The sequence below is a fragment of the Choloepus didactylus genome, chromosome 7, assembly GCF_015220235.1.
Source record: "Choloepus didactylus isolate mChoDid1 chromosome 7, mChoDid1.pri, whole genome shotgun sequence".
NCBI lineage: Eukaryota > Metazoa > Chordata > Mammalia > Pilosa > Megalonychidae > Choloepus > Choloepus didactylus.
Genome location: NC_051313.1, coordinates 99,327,635 through 99,344,433, shown reverse-complemented (window position 1 = coordinate 99,344,433; position 16,799 = coordinate 99,327,635). Strand labels below are relative to the sequence as shown.

The 16,799-nt window shown below is 38.0% G+C and overlaps 1 protein-coding gene across 9 annotated transcripts in view; it reads right to left on the bottom strand.

Moving 5' to 3' along the window:
- PKHD1 (PKHD1 ciliary IPT domain containing fibrocystin/polyductin) overlaps positions 1–16,799 on the bottom strand; it is a 473,530-nt gene that overhangs the window by 255,485 nt on the left and 201,246 nt on the right. For all 9 annotated transcript variants that reach the window (XR_005217861.1, XM_037842918.1, XM_037842911.1 and 6 more), the window contains 5 exons: positions 16,526–16,638; positions 15,164–15,269; positions 10,517–10,651; positions 4,894–5,029; positions 2,355–2,601 (listed from right to left, as the gene is read on the bottom strand). Coding sequence is in view for 8 of the 9 variants with exons in the window: in XM_037842918.1 (XP_037698846.1) it covers positions 2,355–2,601; positions 4,894–5,029; positions 10,517–10,651; positions 15,164–15,269; positions 16,526–16,638 (737 nt within the window). In the remaining variant the exon portion in view is untranslated. The remainder of the gene's footprint in view (positions 1–2,354; positions 2,602–4,893; positions 5,030–10,516; positions 10,652–15,163; positions 15,270–16,525; positions 16,639–16,799) is intronic.

Here is a 16,799-nt window from a genome sequence, read left to right as displayed (position 1 = left end):
GAACTTAAGAGTGAGAAGGAACCAGAGAGGGGTCCTATCAAGGAAGAAATAATTCTCCAAGGGCTTGGTATTCTGCAGCTCTTCTGCCATGGGGCTGCCTTGTTTATGCAGCAATGTGAGGCCGCACTCGCCTGCCCTCTGGGAATCTCTTGCTGAGGGTGGGGTAAGAGTTGAAAGTGAAGACAGCAGGGCGCTTGTGCCATATCAGATCTCCATCAACATGCAACCCTGAAAGATCATGACTATGAGAGCTTTGTAAATCAATTCTTAGGGTGCTTGCCCCTGGGCAAATAGCACAACAAATTAATCCTTTCTCCATGAAATGCAGCAAAGTTTGTATTCACGCTGAATTCAAATTGCTCATTAGCTCTGACATGTTCCTAATGAGGTTATAATGCTTTGGGGCAAAGATTAAGTCACTGAGCACAAATAGCTGGGGATAGAGTCATAGAAAGATAAAGTTAGAAGGATCTTAGAGCAGTGCTTCTCAAACTTTAATATGAATTACCTGGGAATTGTGATTCAGTAGGTCTAGGGTAGAGCCTGTGATTCTGCATTTCTAATTGGCTCGCAGGTGATGCTGATACCACTGGTCCATGGACCATACTCTTAGACCTTAGAGATTATCTAATCATTTGCCTTAGCCTAGATGTGAGGATACCAAAACTAAGAGATTCATAATTGGAAGCATGCTAAGACTTTCTTGGAGTTTATTTGGGGGAAGTTGAGTATTTGTCTATAGACAAATGAGTCAACCTGAAACATTTTAAAGAGAAGAGTAGGGAGTTGGGTGACCTGACTGGATTTCCCGGGACTGGGGAAGGGGATAGGTTCTAGGATGGGCGACTTTCAGTTGTAAAACTGGGAAAATTGTGGGCAAACCAGGACAAGTCAGTTACTCTACCAGGAGCCTGTGAGGCTACCTACAATATGGCATCAGGATTATTATCTTCTTGCCGTCCTTAGTCCCAGAGTGCTGGGATCATGCCCTGCTGCCAAGGTAAGTGCTTAAATATCCTATCCTGAAAATCTCAAAGATGTTCAGACATGACTGCCTCTGCAGACCTTCTAAAACTACATTGCCAAGTACTTCTCCAAGAGACTGCCAAGAATATCAAGAAGAACACATCAAAAGAAATATCATAGAAATACACAATGTCTTTTAACTACATGAGTCATTATATTTTCCTCATTTGAAAAGTCCATGTAAGTAATAAATCACAAACTTTTCTAAGTATTAAAATACTCATAGAAAACATCTTTAGCAAAATCAACACAATAACAATGAAAATCAGGCTGCATCTCCAAGAATGAAGAAAAAGTCATGCTCTGCACAAGTAAAATGATTAGATGTGAAAATATAACTTTCCATAGTGTAATTTTACTCACTGGAATTGTACCCACTAATATTAGTAAAATAATAAACTGTCTGGAAAGCAAAAGTGGAAATTTATTCAGACTATTAAAAGCTAGCAGCTTATTGCTCAGCCTTCCAAAAGAGAATGCCAAGCTCCTGATTCCATATGCATTTAAAATGCAGAGTTAGTGCAATTCTGACCACACTGACTCTTGCTCTCTGGAGTTCACCTGTTCAAATAAGATGCCAATGTGACCTGGCTGAATCACTCGACTTAATATTCATGGAGCGATGACACTTAAAACAAAGGAAGGAAATGAGAGTGGCTAAATACATGCAATGCATTTGAAATAGGTAAAAGACAGAACCCTAGACACTCAGCAATCATTACCTGGAAATTAAAGAGGGCAGAAGCAATCCTATTATACATAATAAACAGCCCAGCTGCTGACTTAATGGTAGTTTGAGTAGCATGACCAAGGAATCCTTGCTCCAATATTAATAGGAAATGTATTGTACAAATCCAATAGTTCATGAAATTAACAAGGAAAATGGACTGGAGTGAAGCAGCTTGGCAAGTAATAGGAGGCATCAGCAAATGCTTCCCTGCAGCATACTGAACAACTTAAGAGCTTGGAGAATGTACATGTATATAAATGAGAATGGACATTATCGGAATTTTTAAATAATACTTTCAATTTAAATACATTTCAAATTCTCTGTTGGTTGCAAGTCTTTTCAAGAGGAAGCTGCTAGTTCAAAATGTCAATAAATGATTACGGGCTATAAGAACTGGTACACTTAGCTGCCATTTGAGTCTACCTAAACCTACTATAAACTGACAATTTGACAGCTGTCAAAGTCATCCCCATATCACTTCTGTGCAGTACTTTAAATCTAAAAGAGAGAGAACAATTTCCCTTCTATAAGCCTCAACAGCCTGAATGATATGTGCATGCTTATTGGTAAGATAAAAAGTGTAATGAATTCAACTTACAAACCAATAGACATACGATGAAAGAGTACACCTTCCGCACAGACACTGCCATGGACAATCCGACCAAAGCTCGCATTGACCAAACAAGAAGCTGAAAGGGTTTCCATGGAAGCAAGAACATGACTTCTGTTTTTCCCAGACAGAGACCCATCCAAATCTTCCAGAATTGCTGCATGAGGAAATGGAAATGCTACTATGTTTGAAGAGTTTGGAAACTCCAGCTGCCTGGTCTTCACAGTAAATCCACCTATAAATTGGAAGACAGAAAGACTAAGTCACAGATTGCAACTAAGTTTTCAGCACTTGAAATTGCACATTTATAAGGTTTTAAAATTCACTCCTTTGTTTACTCAAGAAAAACAACCTCATCTCCTGGGTGATGACTATCTGCCAGGCTCTGTGACAGTTGCCAGAGGTACCGAGGTAAACAGGAGTGGCATTGGCACACCTTCATGCAGACTGTAGCCTAAGGGTTGATTCTCAACTGGGGTGGTTTGGCTCACCCCATCCGCACCCCAACCCGAGATAGTTTGGGCTGTCACGACTGGAGAGATGCCATTGGCATCCAGTAGATTAAAGCCAGGGATGCTGCTAAACGTCCTACAATACACAGGATGGTTCCCACAACAAAAAATCATCCAGCCCAAAATAGTAATAGTGCTGAGAATCATGAATTCTTGTCTAGACTGAAATAGAAACACTGAACACTAATCTACTAATTACTAAACACTAAAGGGATGATGGTTTAGTCTTTCTATCTTTCTCCTCTGATTTCTTGATAGTGGGTCTAACCCTACCAACAAAACCTCTTATTATGAGGTTTAATACTTCAGACATTATTCAGTCAATCATGTGGGCAAATAGCAACAGTAACACACACTTTATAAATATTAGCTCTAGAGCTACACATCTGGGCAGCCTTCCGCTCATACCTCTGCCATGTGATTCACTGGGACTGCTAGTCCAGTTGCCTAGGCAGAAACTACGGCAGTGGTCTTCTAATTAGCACATCCTTATCATTTTAAAAATGTGAGTACACATCTCCCAGTACTACTATACTGCTGTATAATGTGAGGCTCTACTGTCTGCATTCTGCACTCCAGGAGTTTATGCATTGAATTAAGTCATGCATGCAAGACTCCATGTTCCACATCTTGAAACTTCTGTAGTTCACCTAATACAACAACCACCTACAGGTCTACACTGTGTTTTGTTATTCTCCCCAAGCACAACTTGCTCTTTTGAATTTCTTTTCTTTTCTTTTCTATGCTGTTCCTAATATCCAGAAACCTTGCCCTCCTCTTCTCCCTAGCAAACTTCTGTTCATCTTTCAAAACCTTTCTCCAGAGTCACCTCCATGAAATCTTAGTTGACCCACTTCCTTGATTCCATCACTGGTCCTGTTCAGCCTTCTGGTGTTACTTTCATCACACTGTATTACAATGACTGCTTTAGACATTTCTTTTTGTGCCTAAATCAAGAGCTCCTGAAGAAGAGGAACTACACACTTTTCGTATTTTTACCCTCTGTTCCTTAAACAGAGCCTGGAATAGAGAGTTTTTAAACAAATGAAAGAGACTGGCTTACCCATATCATCCAGTGGGAATGAAATGGAGCTCATAAGGTGTAGTGTGTTGTTTTTGCTTCTGTTTTTCAGTGTCTTGTGAATGATATAAAATAGTGATGCTATTAAAGAACTGAGGAATTGTGGTTTGAAATTATTTCCATAAGGCAGTTTTTATACCTATTATTATTTCTACAATTTTAAATTTGGATGCCATCCAAATCAAAACAATCTTTGACTTGTCTACATAGAAAAAAAAGTAAACTGGAGACTTGTTGGTGATTCATTTAATTAAAAAAACAAACAATTATCTAAATTGGTGATTCAAACCACAAGAGTATATTTACTTGAATTACTTGGTTTGGCTGATTACAATGATCAAATCAACTTGATTGCTCTCTACCTCTTTTCACTTTGGCCCAGCAGTCCTCCAAGGTATTTCTCACCACCTCTGAGATGTGGTTAACAAGTGAGTAGGAATTCATGTTGTTTTTTTCCTGAATAAAACAATCCTTGGGCTGTTGAAAGCATTAAATACCTGAACTATGGCTCGTTCAGAAAAGGTTGTTCTGGGTTAATTCATACCACATATCCATCCATCCAATGCCATTCATTCACTTAATCAGTGAACTGCCCATTAGGCCCCAGGCTCACTGCCAAGCACTAATGATAAACCCCAAGCAAGAGAGAACTGGTCTCTGCTTCCAGGAAGCACTGAGACCAGCAGAGACGCCTGCCCTGTAATGATAAAGTGTGCTAGGTGCCATAGTAGGAGAGGATGAGGAACTGCAGGAGACAAAAAGGGAGCACCTGGCCTCCTTTAGGATTTCTTTTTGGAGATTTGAGCAGCAGTTTCTACTGACACAATCTAATGACTGAAAGAAATAATGATCACAAAGGCTTTGCCAATATTTATCATATTCACTTGAGTACTGGCCTTATTTACTATCTGTCCTGTCTACTCAAACAACTTACCTTGTCCTCGGGAACAGCCAGAACAGGTGCTGATGGCTACACAGTCAGTGAGATCAAAATTAACAAAGATTGTGTTCGAGATCATCAGTTCCCATCTTTTGGGAGTTCTAATCCCAGCTGTCATACACAGGCTTCCCTGTAATTAAAAAAAAAAAAAGGAAAGTAAAATAAGAGAACTGGCCACATGAAATATAGTCATAATAGACTAATAAAAACAAGAGAATGAAAAAAATGAGCTACAGACTGGGAAAAAATATTTATTAATCACATTATCTGACAAAGGAACTTCTATCCAAAATACCCAAAGGACTGTCAAAACCCAACAGTAAGAAAACATACAACTCAACTTAAAAATCAAAACTGAACTTGAAAAGATACCTCACCAAGGAGAATACACGGATGGCAAATAAGCACGTGAAAAAACATTTAACATCATTTTCCATTAGGAAAATACAAATTAAGATAATGATGAACTGCACTACACAACTACTAGAATGGTTAAATTTTAAAATAGTGACAATACCAAGTGCTGATCAGCATGAGAGGCAATGAAACTCATATTTTGCTGATGGGAATGCAAAATGGGACAGTTACTGTAGAAAATAGTCTGGCAGTTTTTTATGAAGTTAAATATACTCATCATATGATCCAGCAAGTCAACTCCTAGATATTTTACCCCAGAGAAATGAAAACTTAAGTTCACACAAAAATCTTTATATGAATGTCTGTAACAATTATATTCATAATCACCATATCTGGAAACAACTCAATGTCCTTCAAAGGATGAACGGACACAATGAAATACTACCCAACAATAAAAGGAACAAGCTACGGATACCTGCAACAACTTGGATGGATCCCAAAGGCATTTTGGAGTGAACTCAAAAGGTATATACACTATACCTTGTGACTCCATTGATAAGATTATAGAAAAGACAAACCTATAGTAACAGCAAATAGATTAGTTACGGCCATGAGTTTAGAGGTGAAAGGAGGATGTGACTACAAAGGGGAACATGAGAGAGTTTTTTTTTTTTTGGAGGGGGGGTGGTTGATGGAAGTGTTCTGTGTCCTGTTTGTGGTAGTGGTTACAAAAAAAATCCATAAATATGTTAAACATAGAACTGTATATCAAAAAAAGTCATTTTTATTGCATATTAATTTAAAAACTAAAAATTATCAAAAAGTCTAAAAAGAAAGAAACTAAAACTGCTTCCAGGATTTTCCACAAAATCATTTCAACAAGCTCTGTCCAAACAGGCTGTTAGTGCCTTACTGTTCCACTCTTAAAAATAATCGTACATCTGAGGATCACCAGTAACTTGATGAAAGCTTCCAATATGAAAGTGACAAAAATAAACAGAGGGAAAAGAACCTTTGGAGACAAAGCCAGTATAGAAATCAGAATTACACTTAATCACTATCATGATTAATTTCCATGAAATAGGTAGTATATTATAACTACAAAACAAGAAGAAGAGGCCTTAAAAAGAATTTTCAGAAAAGAAAAAAAGAACATGTAAGACTCAAAAATATAAGAGCAGGAATAAGAAATTCAATAGAAAAATTGATGAAACATCCTAGAAAGTAGACTGAAAAGACAAACAGATGGAAATCAGAGAGTAAAATTAAAATTAGAAAAGAGACCCAGGGATCTAATATCCAAATAAAAATAGTTTAAAAAAAAAAAAGAATATATAGGAGAGGGAATTATCAAATAAATAATTGATGAAAACTTCTCAGAACAGAAAGATATGATTTTCCAGACTGAAAAGCCCCACCCAACAAGTGGTTGGAACAAAGCCACACCAAGGTATATTATACTGAATTTGCAAAACACTAGGGTTCAGGAAAATATCCTAAAATCTTATCAAAGAGGAAAAAGTAAAAGATTGCATCATAAAACCTAAAATCAGAATGTCTTAAAAACTATTTAACCTCAAGACTAGAAGCAAGAAGACAACAGAGTACTGCCTTCAAAATTTCAAGGGAAAATGAACTCCAACCTGGTATACTATATCCAACAAGGTGGTTTCTATACATGGCTCAAAACATTTATCTTTCATGAACCCTCCTTATTCAGAAAGTTACTAAGGGTGTTGAAGTTCTAACAAAATGAGTAATTTAACCAAAAAGGATTATGTGTGACTCAGGAACAAAAGTTTCAGTACTCAAAAAGAAATCTCTAGGATGTTGGTCAAGAGAAATTCCAGCACACAGCTGTGAAACCTTTCTCACACACTGCTGGTGCAACTGTAAGCACTGTGGATTGTTGTTTGGCATTATCCACTAGGCTAAAGGGATACCCTATGAACAGGAATTTTACAGCATAGCATATACTCAGCAGAAATGCATGAAAGTCCAAGACATGTAGAATAACATTCGTAACATCATTGTTTGCAATAAGCAAAAACTGGAAATAAGCAAACATCCATCAATAGCAGCATAGCTTAAAAGAAATTTTAGTGCAGTCATAAAATGGAATACTACATAGCAACTGAAAGAACAAATTACTGCAACACACAAAAATATAGATGAATCTCATATACAAAAGGTTGCACTAAAAAAAAAAGAATTACATACTCTATATAAAGTTCTGTGTATCTAAAGTTCAAACACAGGCAAAATTAATCTATGATTAATCTGGATAATGGTTCTCTTTAGCTGGGACAGGAGAAAGGGCGTGTTGTATTGTACATGAAGGGGTTTCAGAGAAACTGGTTGTGCCGGTTTGAGTGTATTGTGTCCCCCAAATGCCATTATCTTTGTGGTCTTGTGTGGGGCAGAAGTTTTGGTGTTGGTTAGATTTGCTTGGAGTGTGCCCCACCCAGCTGTGGGAAATAATTTTGATGAGATGTTCCCATGGAGGCTTGGCCCCACCCATTCGGGGTGGGCCTTGATCGGTGGAGCTATATAAATGAGCTGACTCAAAGAGGAAAGAGAGTGCAGCTGGGAGTGATGTTTTGAAGAGAAGCAAGCTTGCTGGAGAGGAACGTCCTGGGAGAAAGCCGTTTTGAGGCCGGAGCTTTGGAGCAGATGCCAGCTGCCTTCCTAGCTAACAGAGGTTTTCCGGAGGCCATTGGCCATCCTCCGGTGAGGGTACCCGATTGCTGATGTGTTACCTTGGATGCTTTGTGGCCTTAAGACTGTAATTGTGTAGTGAAATAAATCCCCATTTTATAAAAGCCTATTCATCTCTGGTGTTTTGCATTCTCCAGCATTAGCAAACTAAGACACTGGTAGTATTCTATTTGGTGTTCTGGGTGTTTATATATATAGTGTTTGCATTTTTCCCCATGAATCTTGTATTTCCCTAAAACATTTATTTTTTAAAGTGGAATACAACAACACGGGAGACGGGAGGATAAAAAAAAGAAGTCAAAGGAGTTTAAGTTCCTTGAATTGCCCAGGTGACACTGTATTAAATTACCAATGTAATTCAGACTTTGTTAAAATAAGCACACATTAAAAATTTAAGGCCAATGAGTAAAATAATCATAACAAAGTGAATAACTTTCAAATGATTAAATATAAAAAAGATACTACTCAAAAAAAAAAAACCAAAACAAACAAACAAAAAATAGATACTACTCAATGCAAGATGATTGAGGTTAGGAAAATAGTAAAAAAGAAACATAGAAAATGGATTGCAAACTGAAGGCACAAGACGGTAAAAATAACTGCAAATAAACAGGAGACATGAGCATGTCGAGGGAATTGAAACCACGAGGGAAAATGAGATCTTTCCCAGGGAGAGTAGTACAGTGAGAAGAAAAGAGGCCCTACAACAGAATTTAGAGAAACAAAAAGATGGTAAGTCCAAATTGAGGCAGATAAATCCACAGGTGAAAATGGAAAGTAACCTCTGGAGGAACAGCCGAAAGAAGGAAGCAACCCTATCAGCGTCTGTCTGAATTCAATACTTTTGAAAGTAGAATCATCTGTTTAAATGAATGCAATATCAAAACAAACATCCATCCTACAGATACTTCCAAAAGTAGGGCAACCACACTTTATGTCCAAATCAGGACATTTTTAAGAGTGTGAAAGAGATTGCTATTTAATAGAATGTTGGGGCAACAGGTATAGCCTGGAATAGTCCACACAATCTAGGATGTATAGTGACGTTATAACACATTTTTTTATATTAAAACCACGCTCACTGAAAACTATTCTACCATCTTGACATAAGAGTAACATTAAGTGTGAGAGTACCTACATTTACACCTACATATATTTTTTATCTAATGATAAAAAATTTTTCCACAAGTATTGTTTGTTTAAAGACAACTCCCTGATGATTGCGTGCAACCAATTACATGTGGGTGGATATATAGTTTAATTTTCTGAAAATCTTAATTCCTAAAGAAATGGCAGGCACAAAAGGACAGGCATAAAGAAGTCAGGCACACTCCTGTTTCTCTTTTTTTTTTAACTGACATAAACACGGTTTCAGATGGCAATAAAGTGGTTCACAAATAAATCTGGGAAATAGAATGCTAAATAAAATGTATAGATAAAGATATTTTGTTTGTTCGTTTGTTTTAACTCTAGGATTTCTCAGAGCCTTTAATGTGCTAAGATGCAATGTAAAATGTGAAGGAATGGGGAGATATGGTAAACAGCCTATCTCAAATTTAACAGAAGAATCCTCTTCTCAGACCCTCTCTGAGGGCTAATCTTCCATGGAAGACACTTTAGGGAATACTGGAGTAGAAATTATTAAAGGCTCATTGCCAAAGCCGTGTTCTAGTGTAAAAGAAAGAGATTTGGACCTGGAGTGGGGGAGGATACGAAAATGGCCCTCACTCTACAATATTGGGCATGAATCTTAGATGAATCATTTGACTTCCCAAAGCCTTCATTTCTTTACCTGTAAATCCAGAAGCCAAAATTAGATCATCTCTTAGGTAACATTTAGCTCTAAATTGTTTCCCATTGGGAGACCTTACTATGCACTTAAAAGACTGAGAAGTCCTCAGCTGTACTGTATTCCTGGTGGATTACACCCCAGGTATGTGATTATTTTTTATCTCATGATAATCATGCTTTGTTCATAATTTACATCTTAATTTATGTGACTCCCCTATTAATTATGATGACTATTTTACACCTATTAAGATTTGGTGACATTAACTTTGTAGAAAACTCTAAGTAAATTTATATTTTCTGATCCTACTTCTCTTTCGGGGGCTCCCTAAATGGAATGATCCCATGAACAATATGTTGCTACAGAAACTTGGCAAATCACAGAACAGAGAGGACAACACAGAATCATCCTATTCTGTACTCCTTTAGAGATTAAAGAAAATTAGCCTAAATCATTAGGTTTATTACTGAATTTTTATGGATAATATTTCTAAATTGCAACCAAATAAGAATTCAGCAATGTGCTTGTACTTCGATGATGTACATGGACTCATAACATTGAAACCTTGCATATATCTGAATTTTTTTCAATATTACACTGTTACAAATGGAAAGCTCCTCCAACTTTTACCTATTAAATACAAGATTTGCTAAGGAATGCTATTAAAATTACGTATCCTAGATCACCAGGGAGCCCTGCACAAATGATTCCATTTTGATGGACAGCCTAAAACAACCACACTGAGGCTCTTACCTTGTGGGCAAAATGGCCGAGTAATAAGCTGTCAGTAACTGAAGTATTTGCATCACTTTCCAAGATGTCAATTCCAAAATCTCTGCATGAATAAACTCGGAAGTTTTTCAGGTGAAGATTGCTACTTCTAAAAATCTATAAAAATAACAGCATATGTTATGGCAAAGATCTGCAGCTTGGTTTTTCTTTCAGATTTCCTGTAGCTTCTTTAATTATTGATCAAGTATAAATAAGCATGCTCTACAATATTTAAACAACTGTTGTCCATCAATATCTTTGCAGATATCCCAAAGTTACCATGAGGTAGTACTAACTAGTCCCCTTTGGTAACACTCCCTCTATCCTTTTCATTTCTCCTCATGATACATTACAAAGGTCAATGTGAATTGCCCACATATCTAAAATAAACATGCAGCTACCAAATCACGCAAAATTAGCAGAAAAAACATAGGACGCAAGAAAGCCAGTGATTAATGTTTTCCTCAGGATAGTAATAACTAACTAATATTGCCAGAAACTTGCAATATGAAAGAAGTAATTCCTCAGAAGATTCACTGTGTGTGGACTCAACATACGTTATGTGTATATGTATTTATGACAACTTGGGTTGTTAGTGTGGCTGAACAGGGATCAAGTATTAATAAAATACCTTGGTAGAGCTGAAAAAATATCACTGGTCAGGGAAACAAAAGCCCTTGGTTTTCACCTAGCTCTGACATTAACTAACTAGTTGGGCAAGATATTTAAACTCTCAGAGCCCAAAGCTCAACCATATTTAAAATCAGGGTAGCAGTTGGGGTTAGCATTTAACCTAACACAATCTTCCCTTTATTCGTTAAATAGGATCATGTTTACATTCATATCTTTAGCTGCAAGTTCCCTGTTAATTTAAGGTCAAAGTATCCTTGATTCGTCATACATGGTCCTTCTACCTGAAAAGCAGTTTTGGTGCTTGGATTTTCAAGAAGTGACTAGCTTGTACACCCCATTATATATTTATCTAAATTTTTTATAAAATGATATTTCATATAAACAGGGTATGATTTGAACTAATGACTTGATGGCAATGTTTACCTCGTTGTAGGCATCAGCCCAAGTTCTGGTAAATATAGTTAACTCCTAGAATTAGCTAGGGAAATTACAAATTTTAAAAGGAAACCATAATACAATAGCAAAGTCCCCTATTTCTGGTGTGAATTCACCTTTCATAGTATACTTTCATCTCTCCCAACATCTTATTAAAGAATCACTCTGCATTTCTGAGACATGGTGAGAAGCAAGTCTTTTTCTCAACTCTTGTTAACATACATGTAGAAGAGTCAGCTGACTGGAGTTGGAATCCAGCAGTTCTTAGCTGTGTGACTTTATCAAGGGTTTTACAATCCTAGAGAGTTTCATCATCTCCAAAAGGAGAATAATAATGGTACACCCTCCCCCATAAAGTTGTTATGTTGATTAAATGAGAAAATGCCCAATAAATATTAGCTATCAGTATCATCAAATAGATAAAAATGCATGTTTATACAAAATAGGAATTTTAACTAATTCAATATTCTGTTCTAGTATCTATTTGCATGACTCAATGTCTAAATGACCGAAATACAGTCAGACACATCTAATAAGGAAAGTTTATGTAATTTAAACCCAGTGTAGTTTTTGATGACTCAGAAGGCACTTCTCGATGTCACATTTCCAGAGACATCATTATCACCACCCAATCTTACTTATTAACAATAATAATAACTGCTAATTTAATTGAGCATTTACAAAGGGCCAGACATGCTTCTAGGCCCTTTATACTTATTAATTTTCAAAACAAACTTATCACTCAGGCTCTATTACTGTCTCCATTTTACAAATGAGAGAGGAAAAATTAGAGGATTTACCTAAGATGGAGGTTACTTTTTAAAATCCCTGCTATCAAAGGAGAGGCTAAACCCGCTTATAACTGTGCCTAAGAGTCTCCCCCTGAGTGCATCTTTGTTGCTCAGATGTGGCCCTCTCTCTCTCTGCCTAAGCCAACTCAGCAGGTGAACTCACTGTCCTCCCCTGCTATGTGGGACCTGACACCCAGGGATGTAAATCTCCCTCGCAACAAAGGGTATGACTCCTGGGGATGAATATGGACCTGGCATCATGGATTGAGAACATCTTCTTGACCAAAAGGGGAATGTGAAATGAAACAAAATAAAGTTTCAGTGGCTGAGAGATTTCAAATGGAGCTGAGAGGTCACTCTGGTGGACATTCTTATGCACTATATAGATAACCCCTTTTAGGATTTAATGTATTGGAATAACTAGAAGTACATACCTGAAACTATCAAACTCCAACCCAGTAGCCTTGACTCTTGAAGACGATTGTATAAACAATGTAGATTACAATGGGTGACAGTGTGATTGTGAAAACCTTGTGGATCGCACTCTCTTTATCCAGTGTATGGATGGATGAGTAGAAAAATGGGGAAAAAAACTAAATGAAAAATAGGGTGGGATGGGGGGATGATTTGGGTGTTCTTTTTTACTTTTATTTTTTATTCTTATTCTAATTCTTTCTGGTGTAAGGAAAATGTTCAAAAATAGATTGGGGTGATGAATGCACAACTATAAGATGGTACTATGAACAGTTGACTGTACACCATGGATGATTGTATGGTATATGAATATATATCAATAGAACTGAATTCAATTAAAAAAAATCCCTGCTATCATGCTTGTTATTGAATTTCCATAAAAAAAAAAAAAAAAAAAAAAAGACAACAATGCTCCAAAAGCATTCTTGGCATTTAAGCCTTTAAATTGATCGAATTTAGAACACAAGAATTAAATTTTAAGTGTCTGTTTTTCCTTTTGCAGGTTTAGCATTTCTGTTTGCAGAACTTGAAAAGACTGGCTTCAATTAGCATCACTTAATATTTTAGGTTTATTTCCTCTAAAACAAGGTCATTCAAGAGCAGAAACACGCTGTCTACTACGGAGTTTAAGCCGCTGCAAGGAGTGAATACCTTCTCTGCATAAGACGGCATTCAACACATATTGCTACTGGCTTTCTTACCCCTATATTCATAGTGCGTAAGGGAAACATAGTACTTTATAAAATGAAACGAGAACAAAATAAAAAATACAATTGGGATTCTTCCTTTTAGCTACCCTAAAGATACACTTTTGGGTTTTCCCCATCCACAATTTTCTTCTTCTTAGGGAGTATATGAAACAAATGTCATTCTCTTATTATGAGTTAATTTTATGTTTTCTGTTCTATTTCCCAATGCCCTATACACATATTTCCTCATCTATGTATTTTAGACTCTAGATTTCTAAGTAACACAGACCAAATGTATGGAATTTTCTCCATACAGAACAAAGCAGTGATTCTGGATATTTATATGTCATTGTTAACAGAGAGCATGTAAAGCTTCCTTGTCAGAAAATCACCATAACAATGAAAAGTAAATGATTTAATATGAACCTTTTTATTTCTTTTGAGGAAAAATGAAAGAAAATTCAGCTCATTTATAAAAGTAAGAATGGCACCTTGTGAAGGAATTTTTGTGTTCCAATGGGGAAGAGCACTTTTTCTTAAGCCTAAAGCTTGTATCATTCAGAATATCAGGGGGTCAAAAGTGCAGCATTTGGAGTCTACCTTCTGCATCTGGTTGTGCTACTAACAACGGCATGACTTTGGACAAGACCTTGTACTCTCTGAGTGGGGAAGGGGGTGGTCGAAGCACAGCTTGTGCCTTTCCTGGACCCACAAATTCACCCTGTTCTCTGGACCAGATGGGCTGGCCTGGAGCCTGGGACAGGTGATGAATGTGGGCTGACTCTCTCCTCTCTCCGGAGCGCCTTGAGAGAAAACACAGCCCCTCGCAGACAGTGGTCTGCCGGTATACTCCTTACCCTACTGTCCTGAGCACATGTAAACATTCACTGGAGACAGGCTGGCTAAGTCATGTCCATTTTGTGGCACCTGGCTCACTCCCTCTGGTGTATTTGTTCTGGGTGGGGAGGGAGCACTAGCTGCGTGTAGAACATTGCCCTACCTTGGCCACAGATTGAGACCCGCTGGCCTCGGGGACCGACACCCATTAGTGAAGCTGGCCTTGCTCTGCCTAGTCTCTAAGCAAGTAAACATCTTTCCAATCAGTGCCTGTGAGTCACGCTTTGCTGGGAACACTGACAGCTGCAAACCATGGAATGGCAGGCATTTTTATGCTCTTTGCTGCCCTCCATGCAGTGAGACCCCTCACCTGGAGGTAGTAATGGGTGTTTCTCTTTCTGACCAACAGCTCAGCACAGCAAGCAGAGTGCCAACAGTCCAACACTGAGCCATACTTTATTATCTCTAAACAGGCATGGGACAGGAGGATGACCTCTGTGATCCCTCCTGGTTGCAAACTTTTATGATTCTGTTGTTCTCTATCAGAGATGATGAAAAGTCACCATAAAGGAAATGAACTAACCGTGGTTTACTGACTGAATTTGTTCCCTCAACAACTATTCCACACACACTGTTTCAATGCGACCCTCTGCTGCAAATCATCTCTGTTTGAATAGAGATGCACAATAAATCACCATGAAAAAACAAATGAAGGTTTTAATAATAATAATAATAATAATAATAATAATAAAAACTAAAGAAACCTTTACCTGGGCACCACCTGTACTTCCCCAAACTGTGAAGTTCTGCAACAGTATGGGGCCAGTGCCATGATCCCATGGCGGCTGAAATTTAGGGTATACAAAGAGACCCCACCTGGAAAAGTGACACAAATGATGAAATTTAGCCAATTTCTTTGTTTCTCACTTCCCAATTTTCTCACTGAAAACCACAAAAGTAAAGGAAATGAACAAGGGAGAGTGGAAATGAGAACAATGACCCTTCTCTCTGACTGCCACCACCCACTCCGTTACCCTCGGGGACTTGCTGCTGGATCCCAACAAGATGCAGCTTACCATGTACCTGCTCTTCCATCAGCCCCCTTAAGATTCCCAGGAGATTGGACACTTCTGTCCAGCACTTCAGGGCATGATCCCCTGCTCTTCTATCAGCCCCCTCTAGGTTCCCCAGAGACAGTGGTGACCAGCACACCTTCACCTTTTGTTCTTCTACTTCAATTACCCTACCATTGCTGTTCTCTGGGTAACTTCCTCCCTCACATTCCAGGCTGCTGAAAGCTGCTGGGTAAAAACTTCATGATCATAATGATAAATTCATTACACATGTTCTAATTCCAGCCTCAGCTTAATGATCTTTCACCACCTTCTGCTCTCCTTATCATTGTCCATACAGCAATATTACTATACTGTTATTATAATAATTATTCTAGCTATCAATTATTGAATGCCTACTATGTTCCACGTGTGCTCCTAGATGCATTACATAGAACATCTCTTATCTCACACCAAACCCTGAATGTAGTTTTGTTCCCATTTCACAAATAAGGGATCTGACTCTAAAAAAATAAAATAAAAAAGGAATTTACCAGGAGTAGAGTCAAGATTTGAACCAGGTCTCACTGACTCTGAAGTATTCCTCCTCCCCATGCTCCTCAAATCCCCTACTCACCCTGCCCATGAACTTAGCAGATGACCTTGCCCCTTGCATAACAAAAAGGACATGATTGCACAACTTCCGTCTATCCCCTCCTAATTATCTGAATCCTCACCCCTCTTCACCTTCTCTTCTTACCTGTGCAAGTCACAGGAGCAAGACCCCTTCAGACCTCAGCTCCCGAGCCCAGGCACTCCAGTCCCCAAGGGGCTCTGCATTGCCCGTTGCTCCCAACATCTTGTAGGCTTAATTGTTTTCTCTATTGAATTGTCCTCCAGAAACAAAAGGTGCACTCTGCCCTGCTACCCTCCCAAGTGAAAGTTCTCTCCTTTCCCCTCCTTTTACCTCCAAACTTTTATGAGCCATAGTGCTTACCCGGGGACATCATCAAATCACACACAAATGACAAAAGCCTAAATAAGCCCTACACCCAAAGTATATATGAATTCCCCAGTTACCTCATACAAGAATGTGCAACGTTCCGAGTGAAGGAGAGAAGAGGAGCTTGAGAAGTTTTGTTGGTCACAAGATGAAAAAAGTAGCCATAACCAGCAGCACACACCCTGTTCCCCTGCAGAAATTAATGTGTTAAAATTTAGTTATTTCATAAGCAATGAGGTAGCTGGGGGAAAAAAGACTAACTTAAACCTTTTTATGTCTTTTAAATGTTCATATAAAACCTAAATTCTCTCCTTGGAGCATATGAGTTTGGAGTCTAATTCTAATCAATGA